Raw genomic sequence first — 20,431 nt, 5'->3', positions numbered from 1 at the left:
GTCTCAATTCTATTCACAAAGGGGAAATCAGGGGAGGGATAAATTAGGAGTTTGCAATTAACATACACACTGCTATGTGTACTGCATATAAAATAGACAACCAATGAGGACCTACAGTATAGCACAGGAAACTATACTCAATGTTTTGTAATAACCTATAAAGGAAAGTAATCTGAAAAGATTATGTATATATGGATATGCTTTATATATGAACTGTGGTGTTGGAGAAGACTCTTGAGAGTCCCTTGGACTGCAAGGAGATCCAACCAGTCCATCCTAAAGGAAATCAGACCTGAATACTCATTAGAAGGACTGATGCTGAAGCTGAAAACTCCAATACTTTGGCCACCTCATGCGAAGAACTGACTCACTGGAAAAGACCCTGATGCTGGGAGGGATTTGGGGCAGGAAGAGAAGGGGATGACAGAGGATGAGATGGCTGGATGGCATCACCAGTCTGATGGACATGAACTTGAGCAAGCTTCATGAGTTGGTGACAGACAGGGAAGCCTGGCATGCTGCAGTCCTGCAGTCCACAGGGTCAAAAAGAGTCAGACACGACTGAGCAACTGAACTGAAATATATATATATATATATAAAATCTGAATCACTTTGCTGTATATACCTGACCTGAAACTAATACAACATTGTAAATCAATTGGACTCCAAAAAAAATAAATAAACAAACAAAAAGAGTCCTAATTTGTATTGATGTTTGGTGTGATGGACATCGTGAAGTATTACTGAGGACAGAAGTTGGCAATCCCCACAGATAGCCCCTCCAGGAATTGCTCTTGACTGAGGAGGGTGACTTACCCCAAGATCATGCCCTTTCCTGGATACAGTCTGCAACCAATGACTAATTGTCATGGTTAAAGCTTTAGGCTTTTCGTACCAACCTGCAGGCTTCCCAAGTGGTGGAGACGTAAACAATCTGCCTATCCATGCAGGAAACAGAAGAGATGCAGGTTCAATCCCTGGGTCATGAAGATGCCCTGGAGTAGGAAATGGCAACCCGCTCCAGTGTTCTCGCCTGGAAAATTACTGTATTGCCTGCCTTCCTCCTGTGACCCATTCTACCTCCAGTCCCTTCCGTGGAGGTCTGTCACAAAGCCACTTCCCTATTAACGTCCTGCATACAACATGCTATCCTAGAGAGCTTCATGGGGCCACAACTCACAACGACTGGCAAAGCGCCTGTGGAATAATAAAACCCATAAACAAATATCTTTAATTAAAATGAAAAACACTAGGTGGGCTCTATGAGTTCCTCATTTTTTTACATTTTTTAATAATGTAGAATTATTTCTCATTTCTAGGTCATTTCTTAGAGACCACAAGTATGAACTAAATGAATATGTTTTCATATAGTATTTCAAAACATATTACATTTACTTCTAAACAGTTAAAGAATAAATACAAATTCTTCATAGATTCTTTCAAAAAACTGAAAAGGGGTAACACTTAACTTATTCTATGACACCCTAACCAGACAAGTCATTACAATAAAGGCAAACTATAGACTAAGATCTCTCATGAATACAGATTGCAAAACTCCCCAAAACTACTAGGAAAATAAATTCAACAATACATAAAAATAATTAAATTTATCCAAAAATGTCAAGGTCTATTTAATATTCAAAAACAAGTCATGTAATATACCATACAAAATAGAAAGAAAACAAACTTAGCTTCTCTGTCTTTCTTGACCTTGACAAATATTTTGAAGAGTATTGATTCGTTATTTCTCTGAACATGCTTCCTTTAGAGTTTACCTGATGATTTCTTGCAAGTGAACTGAGGTTATGTTTCTGGCAAGAATATCACAGCAAATGAGGAAGTGCTCTCTTTATTCCATCATATCAAGAGGCTCATGATTTTGATATGTCTTATCAATGATAGTTAATCTTGATCAACTGCTTAAGGTGGTATCTGATGCGTTTCTCCACTATAAAGTTAATATCTTTTCTTTAATATTTAATACAAGTCTTGAGGGATCTAATTATAGTTTTGTTGATGGAAAAAAATAATAGAGCTTAGCTTTTTGCATTAAGCATGGACCTGATGGAGAAATGGTTCTATTTTAAGGCATAGAACATGTCACTTATTCTTTACTCAGACTGCTGACCACACTCTTAACACAAGACCTCCATCTCCCCATGGTATCAAAACATTCCAAGAAATTTCAAGCATTTGGTACAGATTCTAGCTCTTCCATTTTAGTAGGGAAATATCCTTAGTACATAACTTTTACAAAGAGTCATTTCTGGATTTTCATTGTTTTGAAGACCTTCTGTAGTGGCTTGTCTCAACTGTTCCTCCAGACAGATTTCTGATCAATTATCAGATGTCCAACAAACCTGATCTGTAGAAAGAGCTCTTGTGCCCTCTTTATAGGGTCAGTCATGTAACCATTTATCTTTATAAATGTATTAATATGTTAACTGAGAGCTCTGTTATTACCATTTCATAGAACCACCATTTGGTGGATCTATACTCAGTTCTCTTGCCTTCTGAGCTTCTCAAAGATTCAGGAATCATAAAAGTAAGTTAAAAAAAAATAGAATGATGGTGAGATAATTTCTCTGAAATACAATAACAATGAAAGCTGCAGCATCTAGAAATGTTGTGAAATCATTTAATAGTGAAAATTACTACCAGTAGAATGCAAGCTCCATAAGGGCCAACATATCCCAAGAACTTGGAACAGTGATTGAAACATGTCTGTTGCTTGATACATGTATGGTGGACAAATCACCACTAATAAACCTTACCAGGTAGTCTCCTAAGCTTTCTATAAACATTGTTTCATTTTAGCTTCATGGAAACCCTAGGATGTATATACTAATATCATGAATCGCTGTTTTTTGTATTTTTTAAACATCTAAGTTTGTTTTATTATAGAACATTTCAAACAGGCACAAAAAATAGAGAAAAGAGTACAGAGTGGACCCTCCATATCTATAGGTGCAGAACCTGTGGAGATGGGCGGCTGACAGTACTAGGTCATTTTATATCAGGGACTTCAGCATCCTTGAGTTCTGGTGTCTGTGGGGGTCTTGGAACCAACCCCTTGAGGATATGGAAGGATGTCTATAATAAACACCCATATACCCAACTATTTCTGTTACAGTAATCAGTTATTGATATGTGTCATCTCTTGTATTTATAGTATTATTCAATTCCTCTGCAGAAGAAAAAATATATGGAATGTATGAAACTCATGTAGTGAGTAATGATAAAAACTAAGAAGGTAGATTTTGAGATACAGGTATGATTCACAGAATGTCAAATACTTTTCTAAGTTAATAAACTCTAAGACATGACCAGTGATAGAAGGGATGAAACAAACAAAAGTGTCATCTCTAAACAGAAAGAGACAATAAGACCAAGTCATGAGCACGAATCATGCCAGCTCTAGGGTGGCATCACCTCTAGTGACATGAGCTCTAAAGTTACTTTCAATTTGTGATACCCAACATGGTCTCACTTTGCACTGCATCTGCTCTGACTTAGGAATACAGATGCTGTCCATCAACTAACGGATGAGCCAGCACCAGCAGGCGCCCTTGATCCTGTGTGTTTATGATGGAACAGGTGCATGCTGTTGGCCCCAGACACTCGCCATCTGCCATGTCTTCTGCTCAAACTTCAACTCCAGTCTTCATATCCAGACTGGAATAGAAAAGGCTGAGTTGGCAAAGAGAGAAGGCATGGAAACACAGTGCAACCACAAATAATATAGGTGGTCCTTCCACACTTTGTCACCCGGCCCAAATGCATTAAACTACCCCCTCTCTGTCCCCTAGTTTATTTTCCCTCAATTGAAAAAAACTATGTAGGTCATGGTGCCTAGTTTGGACTGTAAGCTTTTCTGTTGTGTAAGCTTTAGGATAGCTTGCAGCAAGGAAACTCCCCAAACAATGGACTTAAAAGAAATGAAAAGACTGCACTAAAGTTATCCAGCTAAAATATCAGCGATTAATATACTCCTCTATGTAAGCCCTAATTATACCCACAACACTATACCATTTTCATGAAACACCGTCCAAGCAGAATTTCACCCTTTAGACATTTTACAAGTGAGTGTGGGTGTGTGTGTGCATGTGCGTGCACTCTAAAAACAAAGATAGCTAGGGTTTAACTTAAACCCAATCTGTAACAAATCTTCTATTTAAAAAAAAAAATCCTCTTTGCAACTTTATTGAATTGTACATAAACAAGTCTAGAGAGCTTTCTCGATACTGAGAAATTTATTTTTACTTTAAAATTTTTATTGGTTTTATTTGTTTTGCTCTTTTAGTATCTCAGTTGAACAGCTCAAGAATAGCTTAGATTCCATTCATTGAAATTGCTCTTATAAAAATATCTGAACATTTGCAAGAAAAAGAAATGCACAGTTCAAAGCCATTGCCTTTGCTCTATGCTATTAGCTCTCTAGGTGTATGTAAAAATTGCCCGTTGTTCAAAGCAAATGGCAGGCCCGGGCCTCTGCGGTCCATGTTTTGAATTGACTATTTCCTCATGATACAGTGATCTAATAACTGCTTCTCAGGTCTGGGAAAAATAAAACACTCAAGACAAAAGCTTGCACTACAAATCTGCTTACGGTTTCCATACAAATTTCACTACAATATACTTTCTTTGACAGTGTCCTTGGCTAGTATTTCCTCTGAAAGACACTGTTGTAGAAACTAGTAATGATATTCCTGAGAACGTTCTCTAGTCTGATAAAAGAACTGAAAATTGTTAAGTTGACAAACCCAGCCAAATTGATGCATTTTATACTTTCACTTATAAATATATTTTCTTTGCTGGTAGATTTACATATGCAGAATGCAAAAATGACTAACAACAAGTCTTTCAACATTGTGAAAATTGCTCAGTCATGTCTGAGTCTGAGACCCCCATGGGCTGTAGCCTGCCAGGCTCCTCTGTCCTTGGAATTCTCCAGGCAAGAATACTGGAGTGGGTATTCCTTCCCTTCTCCAGGGGATCTTCCTGACCCAGGGATTGAACCCAGGTCTCCTGCATTGCAGGCAGATTCTTTACTGTCTGAGTCACCAGGAGGAGATGAAACAAAAAGTTACAGATACTCATATAGAAAGGACTGATCCTGAAAGATTGCTGAAGAAAACATAAGATAACATATTACCTAAAATTTTTAAAGAAGATAATTTGAAAGAATTCTTGTATTGGAATAAAACCAAAAGTAGCCTCATAGTCAAATGACTCTGACAAAATGCATCGCCTAACTGATGAATGATTTTACATACATGCAACTTTAAGGTGGTCAACTTTTTTGCAGTTTGCATGATGAATCAAAATTTGGTGTTATGAAATGTTGAGAACAAATTCAACCTGGGTGACATTATATTGTGATACTATTTATCCACTATTGAAGTGTTAACACTCACTTCCATAATTCTTTGCATTCCAGAGAATTTCACACTCTCATTAACTACTATCTTTATAACATCTACATCACACTATACTTAAGAAGCAGAAATTTGGATAGCTGACTTCAAGAATAAAAGTCTTGAGACAGCTTGTGTCTAGCACAGTAATCTATCAGGACTGGGGCTCAGCTGCCCCCGGATATAACCTGCTTGAGAATGTGACTCTTGGCTACCTTCCTTTCCCTTTCTCACTTTTTTTCTCTCTGACAGTGCTTCCTGTTTTCCTCCTAAATAAAGTATTTGTACACAAACACTTCTCTCAGGGTCTGCTTCCAAGGGAACCCAAATAAAGGGATATATCAATTTTCAAAATCAACATAATGAGTGTAATATGAAAGTGAGTGTAATATGAAAGAGATATAAAAGGAAAGTGACATAGTAAAATTCTGTTTTTTCAACATGTAAAGACTCTGGTACAATTACGTATTGCCTAACGCAGCATGTAAGGAATCAAGCAACATACAATGGAGTAGTCCACTGGTTGTTTCCCTACCTGGAATCATCCTCCAGAGAACATTTGCAGATGCAGACTCAAACAGGTGGGATGTATTGTCCACCATAAGTGCCACCGTCATCATGACTGATTGATTTTCTCTGGGAAAATTCTCAGGCAACTAAGTACAAACATCCCTTAACTTTCATGGTAGATCAGTAATTAGTAAGAGTAAAAAGACTGCTTTTACGTACACTCTTGTTTATAAACAGGTGTCCACTTACATTACTGTCTAGCAAAACATGATCTCACCGGATGCCTGGTCAGCCCACATGCTGCAGCATCCCTGACCTGCATCCCGGACAGTGTGATTACCCAAAACCACCCTCACAAAACACTCCCTACAAGACAGTACTATTGTGGACCATTTAGAGCGAGAGAGAGTGGAGCAGTGAAGAGAGACATAAAGCAGCAGAGAAAAGGAAAAAGGAATGGGACAATGGGTAAAGCCACTGGATTTAGAATTCCTCATTTCAAATCCCACCTCCGTTCGCTGTTGGAGGTGAGACTTTAGATACTTTACTTATTGTCCTTTTGGCTCATATTGCCCATCTGTAAAGTACAAGAAACCACAGACCCTAACTCAGGATTGCTCTGTGATTAAATAAGTAAAACATAGTGTCTGCCACAAAGTAAAAAACTACTAGCTATTCTTATTATATTTCATGGCTAAATGACTGGTCTCTTTCTTCTAATGCCAATCAATGCTCTGCTGTGGCCATTGGAAGATATAAGTTGATCATACATGAACATATGAGTTTGGGCGTATAACAAGCCTCCCAAGTGTGATCTGTGAATTGACGATCACCCTGTGCTTTCCCGCCTCTTCGTCTCTGCTGGCCACCCTTGGTCACCTGCCATTCCCAGCAACAATAACCAGATGAGAATATTATTCCATCTTTTGTACCCCTCTTCCCAATTGGGACATCTCCTAAGAGGTGAGTGTAGGGAAGAAAGAGGAAGGAAACGTTCTGGTTTAGCCTCCCCCAACCCTCCTTGGCAAAATCAAAGGAAACACAGGGAGTCAACTAGAGAATCTGAATAACAAACGAAGCATAGAAAGGCAGGGCTGTAAACTGTAAAGTGAAGCACAGACGTAAAGTTGCTTTCCTTCTTGGTGTTTATTAATAGTAATGCCAGTTAGACAGCTGCGAGAACCCCAGATAGGAAACACACAGACACTCAGCATCATCCTTTTCAAATGAGAGGACCGAAAACCAAGACTAGATGGTGTCTAAAAACATGAGAAGGCCAGGCTGACGGCACTGCAGAAGAGGGTGCTTTGAGAGGAAGCGTGGGCTGGGAAAATTGTGATATCAAGTTAGTTGGAGGAGTGGAGGTAATAAATTAAAGGGTCAGTTTTTTAAGGCTGAAGAAGTCTTCTTGAAGAAAGGACTGCATTGATTGATGTGGCCTGTAATGGAAACTCAGATAATGAAATAAAACCAGCATTTAAGAATTTCATACTGAGAACTCATTGCCATGGCAACCCTCTCAGAAGGGAACTTGTAAAAGAAAATAAGATTCACTTGACTACGCCTTAAAATGAAAACCTACACTACAGTGAAACAATTAAATGCAGAATTCCAAAACTGCTTATTGCCACAGTGCCTAGAGGTATAGTAGGTCTGGCAGCTCTTCCACTAGAATTCTCAAAATTTATTGACTCATAGAGGGAACATCGTCTAGCTTTGAGGAATCTCTGTTGGCGTTGGATGTTTTACCAGTGAAGATTTGCAATTGTTTTCATCCTATAAATCATCTAGAACCATGCTCATATGTAAACCAAAGTGGTATATACCATTCAAACAAGTAACTTTAGTCTGCCCATAATCACAGAAAACTACCAAATTCATACATCAATTATTAATTAGGCTTCATGGGAAAATAATTTTTAGCCTAAGTAGAATCTGTTTTATATTTGCATCATAATCCTTTTCATAAAAACATCTATTTTTAATTACATGTTTTCACTCAAAGAAGGCTTCCCAGGTGACGCTAGTGGTAAAGAATCCATCTGCCAATGCAGGAGACACCGGTTCAATCACCGGGTCAGGAAGATCCCCTGGAGGCGGGCATAGCAACTGACTCCTATATTCTTGCCTGGAGAATCTCATAGACAGAGGAGCCTGGAGAGCTACAGTCCATAGTGTCGCAAAGAGTCAGAAACGACTGAAGTGACTTGGTACGCACACATTCAAGGAATGTCAGACTGGATACACTGTATTTTGTCAGTTAAAACACATTTTCTCAAGTACCTAATATCATTGACAAACATGATCTATGCCTTGATCATGATCTATCTTTGCCATGACAAACAAAATCTATGCCTTTTAACTGATGCTGAGAGAAGAAATCAGTTTCTGAATGGCGAGGATTAGGTTCCGAAAATTGAACCTGGTAATAAAATAATTTGCCAGTGAGGAATTTAAAATAATATTTTAAAGAGAGAGACAGAGGTTAAGAATAAGATAAAAACCCTTATATTTCTATGCTTAGTTAAGCAAAAACAGTAAAAGGCCAACAGAACATATAAGATGATGTGTATGCTATTTTAGTAACTCTACGTCAGCATCTAACTACATGAGATAATGGATACAGTATTATTAACTTCTATTTGCCAGCACCCTTTACCTAGAATTTTTTACTTCCTGCTTTCAACCCCATCTCCACCCTTGAGGTTTCACCAAGATTTTCATCAGTGTAAACAACTTCCATTTGTATATTTTATCTAATACATATTCAAAAGGATATTCTGTATATGTTCAATCCTCCTCCAGTCCCCACAACATCCTTCTAATTTTCTCAGGACATAAGCTTTTCCTAGAAAGCAAAATCATTTAGTTGTTTGCCTTCATGAGCAATTGACTGTTCATTTCTCAAGTCACATATATCAGAATACTAGGGTTCAGAGGGCCCAGACTTGGGCACTAGACATTTACAGACAGTGACAGCCTGACTGCTTACGTAAATTATATCATAAGATGTGCCATGCTAAGTCACTTCGTTGTGTCTGACATTGTGCAACCCCATGAACTATAGCCCGCCAGGCTCCTCTGTCCATGGGATTCTCCAGGCAAGAATACTGGAGTGGATTGCCATTCCCTTCTCCCGGGATCTTCCCAACCCAGGGACTGAACTGGTGAGTCTTATATCTCAGCTGCCTTGGCAGGTGACTTCTTTACCACTAGCGCCACCTGGGAAGCCCATCATAAGATGTAAAGGAATTTAATTATGTTCTGTTGCTTTGGCAGCAACACAAAATGACTTTTAACAAAATATTTAAGAAGAATTTTTTTTTTTCATCTTGAGTCCTGAGAGATTTACTTTCTGGAGTAGCTATCCATTCTTAAACAGTTAAAAGCCAACTTGTGTAAAGAGAACTAAATATTCATAACTAAAAATGAGTGAAACACTGATTAAAAAAAGAATAATGTGGTTCTAAGACTTGGATCTATTTTTTTGATACCTATCTTTACCTTTTACTGAGAAGATCTGCCTCCGTGACTTTTCATTAATTTTTTTCCCCCTATGCCTATTGCCAGGTCATCCTATTTCTAATTATCCACCACACTGAGCATTACACTTTATGCCTATCTTGGAATCAACATTCTCAAGGTTGTCAAGAATGTATACAAAAGTAACTTTGCATGTATTTGAATTCTGCCCAAGGGGAATTTATGGTTGGAGGGAAATAACTAAATATTTGAAATATTTGGAAGGAATAGGTACTTCCACCTACTACATCTAGGAAGCATGAAAGATAGATTTTTCACCTGAAACTCTTTATGGTAAGACTGAAATGAAAATCATGTTTAAACCCTAAATTTAAACATTCTTTGGTATTAATAAAGCTGCACTAATTAATAATCTGCCACTGTAAAAAGAACCATTAGATTTATTGATTAATTTATTTTTATTCTTTTACAACCTAAAGCAAACATGTGGGTACATATTGAAAAAGAACTGTATATTGAAAAAATAATGGATAGAGGAGAGAAATTTCAGAAAATTTTATCTCCTAAATTAACAACAGGAATATTAGAGAATTCCTTGGCAGTCCAGGGGTTAAGACTCTGTGCTTCCACTGCAGCAGGCATGCATTCAATCCCTGATGGGGAAACTAAATAAATAAAAGGAATACTATTCTTTCACAGCAAAAAAATTGTATCCGCAAATGTAATATTAACCACATAACTAACTTATTTCTAGACTGTTTTAAGTAACCATCACTTTTCCTTCTTCTCTGTTTCAAAGTATCTCCTTTAAGCAAAACTGAAAGGTAAGTCCAATTCTTTGTACCTCACTTTGTTTTCTGCTTCTTCCAACCTCCCTCCAGACTACCTTTTAATTCTCTTCCTTCAGGCTTAGGAGTTTAGTACTATTATCATCTTCTCTAATTTATCCTGCCAAATGAAAAGTAATTTGATAAATTTCCTCAAATTAAGGTATTAGGAAATTAATTATCTGCTGATCTCATGAGCATTTGCATTTTAAAGGAAAATTGCAGAGAAAGAACAATGCCTGACCATCCTAAATTACTCATTAATTATGGAATTTCAAGTTTCCCTGAGAAGATATTTAAAAGTGATGAGAAAATTAGAGAATACTCTCAAATCATACAATGGACATGGTGACTGGGTCTATTTATTTTTCTGGATTGTCAGAAGATTGAGACAAATTATACATGTTGAGACAAAATATACATATTGAGACAAACATACATCCTGTAGGTCTTAGGTGATACCTAAAATGTCTTGGAACACAATATTATTATTATCAATCTTATTATTGATTAAATAAATAAATGATCATGTTATTTGATTTACTGCCAGTAAAATTTTGAAAAATATATTCCTTTCAATAAATTAGAATAAAGCAGACATCTCTGACCCTCTGCTATGATCCCAAAGCCTTTGTCTTAAGAAACTTGGTACCATCAAATATTTCACTTATTCAATTCTAATCTGACACAGTAAAATGTGTATGCATGATTTTGCAAAGCTCCATGGCTGAGGAGGTTGTCAGTTCTAAACAGCACCACCCAGAGAAAATGAGACGCCCAGAAGACAGGGACTCTGAATGCAGGTCGTGAAGATTTTGAGCTTATTTGTAGCTGCAGCACATCCTAGCTGATCCAGACCAGTAGAAATAATATATTCTATTTATGACACTTGTTGCCTTATAGGCGCTTTGTTATATATTTTGTTCCTCCTTATTCATTTTCGTAGCTTTATTATGAAACAACACATAGTAGAAGAAACTGTAATCATGTACGAGAACTTTAAAGTTAAAAATTAGTTTACAAAGTTAAGATAGCTACACGTGGTGACAAAATTAGTATGATGTAATTCAGTTCAGTGTATCTACTGAGCCATAAAGGTCTGTGGCATGTTCTGTGCTGTCAATACGATGTGAGTTGGTAATATTAACACTGATATTATTTATGATTATGAATAAGATGATACTAATAGTTTTTAACAACATTAGTACTTTTAGTTGCCTAGCTACAGTATTATGAGCCAACTGGCCTCTGTCCCAAGTTCCTGGCACAGAGCTCCTGAAACCTTTACAATTTCTGAGGTGGCAAGAACACTGGGAGCACCCCTTGTTCTAATATTCGTCCTTGACTCCACGCCTGACACAGGGCTCCTAAAACCCTGGCAAACCTCTAAGTGATGAGAGCATTAGGAGCATCTGTTGTTCTCATGAGCTGACTCGGAGTGGGCTTCTGGATGAACTGTGGGTGGAGGCTGCTCACCAGAACAAAGACATGATCAGAAACTTGGGATTCCCATTCCTATCTCTTATCCTCCAGACAGGGGAGACCAGCTGGAAAAGGAGTTAATGTTTGTGCCTATATTCCCGGTTGGCACTAGTGGTCAAGAACCCGCCTGACAATGCAAGAGACATGGGTTCGATCCCTGGGTCGGGAAGATCCCCTGGAGGAGGGAATGGCCACCCACTCCAGGATCCTTGCCTGGAGAATCCCACAGACAGAGGAGGCTGGCAGGCAACAGTCCCTGGGGTCTCACAGAGTCAGACACGACTGAAGCGACGTAGCATGCATGCATGTGCCTATAAGTCTCCATAATATCCCAATAGTGCAAGTTTGGGGAGCCTCCCACCGGGTGAACACATCGGATCAGCAGGGTAATAACCCACCCCAACCACACGCGGGCAGAAGCTCCTGCACTCCGGACCCACCCAGACCTAGTCCTATGTAACTCTTCATCTGGCTGTTCAGCTGAATCCTTTATCATATACTCTGATAAACTGGTAAATGCAGTTAAGTGTTTCCCTGAGTTCTGTGACCTGCTCTAGAAAATTAACTGAACCCAAGCAGAGGGTTGGATCATTGGACCTTCCAATCTATGGCCAGTAGATCAGAAGCACGGGGGATACCCTGAGCTTGTGACTACTGGCATTTTAAGCTCACATGTGTGCATTCGTGTGTGTGTGTGTGTGTGCGCGTGTGCGTGCGCGTGCGTAGGGCGGGGGAGGAGCGGCAGTCTTATGGGACCTGGTGCCTAATTAATCTATGGGGTCTGACACCATCTCCAGGGACACAGTATCAGAACGGAGTTAAGTTGCAGGGCACCCAGGTGGTGTTGCGGAGAATTCCTGAGCCTGGGAAAAGTCTCCATACATGTGGTGACCAGAAGCGTTGTAAGTGACATGTTCTGTGTGAAAGTAAAGGAGACTCACAGAGAAGTGACTCACACTAGGGAAGAACAAGACTTTTCTCTGCACAGGAGGAAGGAAAAACTGAGATTCTCCTTTGCAAATATACTAACTGAACACTTCATGCTGATTTATTTCCGTATGAAAATATCAAGAAATGATATGATGATGTCTAGAGGTCTGGTCTTCAGAATATCAAGGCACAAATGTTCTCAATCTCTTAAACTTGCCAAATTATAAACTAGGAAAATATCTTACACTTAAAATAACATTACCAAATACTTTTATAGAGAACTATATTTTCCAGTTACCTTACATCCATTATTTCAACTAATCCTCACAATAGCCTCTGATGTAGACAGTAATGATTTACTGATTCTTCGCATACAGAAACTGAGGCTACAAAATATTGATGTGACTTTTCCATGGTCACACTAAGATGATCTGATAAATGAGTTTATGAGAAATTTTCTTTGATATGCATATAAATAAACTGAAGTTAACTTTATTTTCCAGCTTGCTAACCAGGATTTTGATACCAAACATTTCTCTCCATCTATAGTAATGTCTATAATGTAGAAACTTGTTCAATAAAAGATATATCCAGTCATGATAAGTTTTCTAAAAAGCTTCCATTTCCCCCCATATGACAACAATTTGATGACATTAGTATCATTAGTTTTTTACTGATGGTCAAGAACATGACACTCAGTATAAAGTAGAAAGTTCCATTTCCTCCTTCAAGAAAAGAAAGAAAGTCAGCTACCACGGAGAACATTATGGAGGTTGTGTGAGATACTAAAAATAGAGTTACCAGGTCCAGTGGGATCCAACAATCCCACTCTTGGGCATATGTCCTAAGAAAACCATGATTTGAAAAGATGCATGCACCCCAGTGTTCATGCGTGGTTTATAATAACCACGACAGGGAAAGAGCCCAAGTATCTGCCACCAGAGGAGCGGATAAAGGAGATGCAGTATGTGCACATGATGGAACATTACTCAGCCATGAAAAAGGATGGGATCACGTCATCTGCAGTAACATGGACAGACAGTTTATCATACTAAGTGAAGAAAGTCAGGCAGAGAAAGACAAGTACCTTATGATATCTCTTACATGTGAAGTCTAAAAAATATGATACAAAGACATTTATTTATAAAACAGAAACAGATTCAGACACAGAAAGCAAACTTTTGCTACCAAAGGGGTGGGATAAGTCAGGAGTTTGAGATTAAGAGGTGTGCACTATTATATATAAAAGAAACAACAAGGTCTTATTGTATAGTACAGGGAACTATATTCAAAATCTTACAATAACTCATAACAGAAAACAATCTAAAACAAATACATATATATAGATATAGATATAGATATGGATCACTTTGTTGTTAACCTAAAACTAGCACAACAGTGAAAATTGATATATTTCAATTAAAAAAAGAAAAAAAATGGAGGAAAATAATTTTTTCTTTTTAAAAAGAGACAAGATATTTGATGGCAACTCCAGTCAACCCATGCAAGAATGTAGCGATTAATTTAGCTGGACATTTTCCTTCATATTTTGCTGATATTTCCTATCTCCATTTTTATTTACTAATATTGGAATAACTTCACTTAAGTGGCACCACCTGATAATCTTATCCAAGTAACATGCAATTAACCCCTCAAAATCATCATCAAATGCATCAACATAGACCTAATTCCAATATCGGGACAACCAGGGTATCACACTGTAGGGTATCCGAAAAGTTAATTTAACTTAGTCCATGATTCTTTCACTGTTTACTTTGCAGTATCAAGTAAAGTAACACAGATGTGATTATTTTAAGGTCATAATAGTTAAGAGATGTTTAGTTTTCCGGTTGAAAGGATGAGTGCTATTTATATACTGTCTCTAATGGACTAGTCTCTTCTTACTGGTTTCAAGGAAATTATTAGAGATGCCAGTGAATTGGTTAGTAAATTCACTTCAGGTCTCAGGGATCATATTTCCCAAGTTGGAAACTTCTATACATATTCATTTTTCCAAGCATTTCAGCCCTATTTGCCGCTTTTAGTCAAAAAGCTATATTATTGACAAAATATTAATTATTCCCAGAATGTTCACGCCTGCTTTGATTATTGTTGTTTTCACGTAGAGAACAAAATGAGTCAACTGGTTTGGTAGCTTACTTTGCATCATTCTCTTTGAACTTCAACTTTCTCCTCTAAGATAGAATAGGGTCTTATTAATTCATTTGCAAAGAGAAACATTTTTTATATCAAAGGATGAAATGAAATATCTAGCTCTGTTAGCAAGTAGGAAAAGATGTAAAAGGCAGCATAATTGGCCTGAAACAGTCTTCTTATTTTAAGCAAACCCACTAATGTACATTGGAAAAGGCCCTTTATAATCATCATAATTCACAAAAAGAACAGTGACCATCCAGTGTTATCTAAATGTGTCTGACTCTCAACGCTCCTCATGCAAATAATAAAATCACCACAAAACCACCACTTCTGTGAACTCGCAAGCAATGCTGATCCATTCAGCCTGTTAAGAAGGCAAGTGTTTATCTTCCTGCCCCATGATTTCAGCAAGGTTATCAACTATATGAAAAACCCAAGGGATTCTGCCCCAATTAACTTACTATTGTGTATTTACACTCTCATTTTTCTCATAGTTTTATTTTCCCGGTATAATTGAGATGTAATAAATGTAAGGCATGTTACAAAATAAAAGCAGGTGAATAAACACCTCCAAATCCAGCTAGAGGAGACTCCCTTTCATCTTAGCCTACTGCTAAGGGAAAAGATTGGATCCACATTTTCTGAACTCTCCCACCTAAACGGGTAAAATGTAGAAGGGATGTGGCATATCCAACTACAGAGCATTAATTTAAGATGACCAAAATCAATCTAAAAGAATAACATCTTTCAAGTTAAAACACACACACATTCATGAACATTTTCTTCAAAAGATAATGACAACAGGGAGAAAATAAATTAGATGTGATGATTCCAGTTCTGGGATGCTAAAATTTTAAATTCAAAATAATTAAGCAATTATGTCAGACATACAAAAAAGTTGAGTCATGATAACCAATAGGCTGTCTCACTTCCTAAGCCAGTTAAACTTAGTTTTCTGAATAACAGAAATTATTTTCTACCTTCATTGTGGACAAGATTGATACCCAGCATATAAAGGCTGAAAAAGAATAAGAAATAGCATAAAAGTACTTACAACTGATCGGATGTTATTTTCTTTCACCAGTTTCAGAGACGATTTATAGCAATTTGCAAGGTCTTCCTTGTGGGAACCATTAATATGGCCTCTGGCTATTGGCCCTACAGTGTGGATGACATCTGCAAATGCAAAAGGAAGGAAAAATAGGGTAAATGAGAAATTTTTTGCTTTTCACATAACTGTTGCTTTATTTATTTTAGGTATTTTGTTTTAGAGTTTAGAGACAAGCAAGCTAAGAAATATTGATGATGCAAATGCTTCTCTGGTAAAATATTTTAAATAGCATAGCTTTTTAAAGTAGGTAATATTTCAGGAAGGTGATAATTATGAAAAGGAATCCCCTACCAGTAAATTGTTCCATTGTTATTGGTCAGATCCAAGCATAACAAATTATAATATAAGATACAAATAATTGCACACTGGCAAAAGACAAATCCTCAGTAGGAGATAAACTGAGAAATAATTGCCTACAAAATGAGCATTCTGAATTGACATGGGAAGGAAGAACTAATGTTACATATCACCTTGTATATAAGATAATAGTGTCAGACATCGTAAAAAACTATAAAGAAGGGCAAGTTTCTGAAAAAGTAAAAAAATAAAATAATAATAATCCTAAAAGTAATCATGCTTAAACACCCATAGCAATTTACAATGCAATCTACCAATGTTCACACACACCAGGTATGCTGGGGATATCTGGTTCTTAATAACTCCCTAACTTCTAGTTTTCATTATAGTAAATCTCAAAAATCAATGTGTACCTCTCAACCTCTATTTATATTTAAAATACAATATTTAATGTTCTTGCTTTTGCATATAAAACCAGCCAGTCTGGCACACATAAACATTTAAATTTAGGAATTTAATGAAATAGAACTGTCCTCATTTTAAGTTAATAAAGATAGTAAGAACAAAACTAAATTTTAATCCAAATTACTTGAAAAGGACTTTATTACTCCTGCTTCCCAGTCTTATCTGTTAATCTGGATTATCAACTCATTCCACTGATGTGAATAACAAGAACTGATCAACTTTGATAAAAAAGATAAATTCAGTCTAATAGCATTAGAATATTATAATGAAATGAAATTACTTGCTTTGGCTAATTACTACCAGTTAATTTCAAAAACAGTAACAGGAATGAGAACACTTTACTAAAATACAGCTATGGAATAGTTAATGGTTTTAAATTGCATATGAAATTTAAACAGTGGAAAAGAAATCACGAAGAGAAAAATCTTTGTTGATTGTCTGCTAAATGTCAAGAGTATTATTTGATGTTGAGGAAATCCCCAAATGTTGATTTCAACTTTTAACAGCTTTAAACAGTATTTAAACCCTTGTTCAGATAATGCTGAAGATGATATCTTGTGATCAAAATAGGCAAAAACCTTATCAGTTAGTCGATGCAGATGTTTATTTCAGACATACCTGGTTCTAAAGTGAGAACTGCTATGATACAGAAAGACAAAATAGAGGGAGATTAGGTTGTATTTAGCATAGGCTTGCATGCACATGCACACACACACACACACACACACACATACTAATGTTTTTGTGTGTAATAACAAGGATTGCAACATGATTGCAACATGATTTCCCAAAGCAGGTAAGTAAGATATGGGTTTAAAGTGAAAGTCGTTCAGTCGAGTCTGACTCTTTTTGTTCCCTTTTTGTGGACTATACAGCCCATGGAATTCTCCAGGCCAGAATACTGGAGTGGGTAGCCTTTCCCTTCTCCAGGGGATCTTCCCATTCCAGGGATCAAACCCAGGTCTTCTGCATTGCAGGCAGATTTTTTTTACCAGCTGAGCCACAAGCGAAGCCCAAGAATACTGGAGTGAGTAGCCTATCCCTTCTCCAAATGATCTTCCCAATCCAGGAATCAAACCGTGCATTGCAGGTGGATTCTTAACCAACTGATCTATCAGAGAAGCCCCTTGTACCTATATTTAAAGTTTTACCATGATTTTAATATGCAAACTGAGTCCAACCTACCTTATAAGTGGACATGTAGTACAGGATACATCTTAGGTATCTCAGTTACCAAAGAATTTTAGACTGTAGTCAAGAATGTTTAGAGATGAAAGGGACAATATGGAAAATTTAATCCATTTTTCCCTTTCTCAGTGGATCAGTAGGAGAAAGAATTAACGCCCAAAGTCACAGTAGGGAGACACAATGTCACACAGGCAATATGACTGTGAATAAACTTTTCTCAACACAACTGTTTGTTGAAGGAAACAGCACACATTTGTATATATAAAGTTTTCCATGCTTACCATGAATTCTATTACTTTAGCCTCATACTTTGTACACATGCAAATTCTCATTGGCTATCACTATGCAAGAAACTACCCTAAAACTTGGTAACACATTTTTTTTTTCCATTTATTGTTATTAGTTGGATGCTAATTACTTTACAATATTGTAGTGGGTTTTGCCATACATTGATATGATACACATTTTATCTTAACAAAAATCACCACGTGATTATTTTTATGGCCTTTCGGATCAAAAATTCTGAGACGGCTCAGCTGGACGGTCTGGCAGGCGCGGAGCCTCAGGTACAGTCACAGCTGAGCGGCAGCTGAGGCTGAGTCCCAGGGACTCCCCATGGAGGCCCGTGTGGGTTTTCTCATGAAACCTCAGAACGGTCAGATTGCTCACAGGACAGCTCAGGGCTTCAAAACCAAGTGCCAGAACTGGAAGCTGTGTTCTCTTCTCTATCTCAGTCTTGGGACTGACACAGCGTCACCATCACTGTACCCTGGCTAGTTACAACTGTCACACAATTCCACCCATTTCAGGCGGATTGTGGACATGTTTTAACATGGGCACAACGAAGGATGCCCCAGACACCTGGGGCTTTCTTTGGAGTGAGCAGGTTTATCAAAAACAAGTCTTGAGGTAGATGAATAAGATACCATAGGAAAAGCTAATATGATTATTTCCATGCAGCTGTGCATGAAAACAGTATTGGGGTCCTTCAAAAAACTAAAAACAGAACGACCATATGATCCAGCAATTATACTTCTGCGTATTTATTCAATGGAAAGAAAAACATCCCAAATAGATATCTGCCCCTCCATGTTCACTGCAGCAGTATTTACAACAGCCCAGCTGGTGGCTCAGCTGGGAAAGAATCCGCCTGCAATGCAGCAAACCGCCGTTTGATCCCTGGGTCGGGAAGATCCCCTGGAGAAGGGACAGGCGACCCACTCCAGTATTCGTGGGCTCCCCTGGTGGCTCAGACGGTAAAGAATCCGCCTGCAATGAGAGAGACCTGGGTTCGATCCCTGGGTTTGGAAGACCCCCTGGAGGAAGGCAGAGCAACCCACTCCAGTATTCCTGCCTGGAGAATCCCCGTGGATGGAGGAGCCTGGCGGGCTACAGTCCACAGGGTTGCAAAGAGTCGGACACGGCTGAGCAACCAAGTATGGCACAGTTCATTGATATAACCAAAGTTTCCAATGATGGATGGAGGGACAGAGAAAATGGGCTATATATATAATACATACATACAATGGAGTACAATTCAACCAGAAAAATGAAGGAAGTTCTCCCACTCATGATAATATGGATGGAACTTGAGGGCATTATGCTAAGTAAAATGCATCAGAGAGAGGAAGACAAATGCTGTACCATCTCACTTATGTGTAGAATTAAAACAAACAAACAAACAAGAAAAAAACCCCTTCAATCTCATAGACACAAAGAACAGACTGGTGGTTGTCCGAGGCAGGGGACAGAAAGGAAGGCATGAAATGGATGAAGGAGATCAAAAGGTACAAACTTTCAGTGATAAAATAAACAAGTTCTGGGAATATAATGCACAGTATGGTGACTGCAGTTGATAATACCATGTTGTATATTTGAAAGTTGCTGAAAGAGTAGATCTTAATAGTTTTAATCAGAAAAAAGAAATCTATTTCCAGTATGAAGTTCTCAGACCTATTATTTTAATAAGTCAACTGCTGATTTAATTTTAAAAAAATCAGAACTAGAGGAAGATTGAATATGAAATTAATATGCTTACTAATTGCAAATACAATCCAATTTGGAGCTCACAGCACAACTATGGCTCCTAGATAGAATCGCCTGGCCCAGGACAAATTTTGTTTTTTCCTCTGTCTCAAAATCTGGCAGAACTTGTAGGCAAATGAGAGGGCAGGGATTACTGTTACAGAATCAGCATTATCTCTCCCTGTGAGTCATGAAAATAATGCTGTTTCTCTGAAATGTCTGGGTCTGCATTCCAGAAAGGAAGAGCAGTCTTGATGCACCTGAAGCCCTTTCTTACACAACTGAGGAAAGCCAAGAAAACAGCTCTGTGATCTGTACATTTCATCAGCATTTCAAATACCTGGGAGAGGTATGGAAAATGAGGTGGCAGGCCTCTCCTGCTTTATCTGACTAACCTGTGGCAAGACAAATGAGCCTGTTTTTGTTCATCTATTTCTGAAATCAATCAGCCTGTAAATCAGCACTTCTGTTTTGAAGCCATAACCACCGCCTTGTGCTCCCCCACCTTGTTCCATCCTGGGAAATTAGTCTCAAGTCTA

General features: G+C 37.8%; 1 protein-coding gene across 4 annotated transcripts in view; it reads right to left on the bottom strand.

The window, feature by feature from the left end:
- Positions 1-20,431, bottom strand: part of MACROD2 (mono-ADP ribosylhydrolase 2) — a 2,170,814-nt gene that overhangs the window by 902,683 nt on the left and 1,247,700 nt on the right. For all 4 annotated transcript variants that reach the window (XM_070471908.1, XM_070471910.1, XM_070471909.1 and 1 more), the window contains exon 6: positions 15,861-15,982. In XM_070471908.1, coding sequence (XP_070328009.1) covers positions 15,861-15,982 — 122 coding nt within the window. The remainder of the gene's footprint in view (positions 1-15,860; positions 15,983-20,431) is intronic.

Source organism: Odocoileus virginianus, chromosome 9, assembly GCF_023699985.2.
Source record: "Odocoileus virginianus isolate 20LAN1187 ecotype Illinois chromosome 9, Ovbor_1.2, whole genome shotgun sequence".
In the NCBI taxonomy this organism is placed as follows: domain Eukaryota; kingdom Metazoa; phylum Chordata; class Mammalia; order Artiodactyla; family Cervidae; genus Odocoileus; species Odocoileus virginianus.
This window is presented reverse-complemented; position numbering and strand designations above follow the sequence as displayed.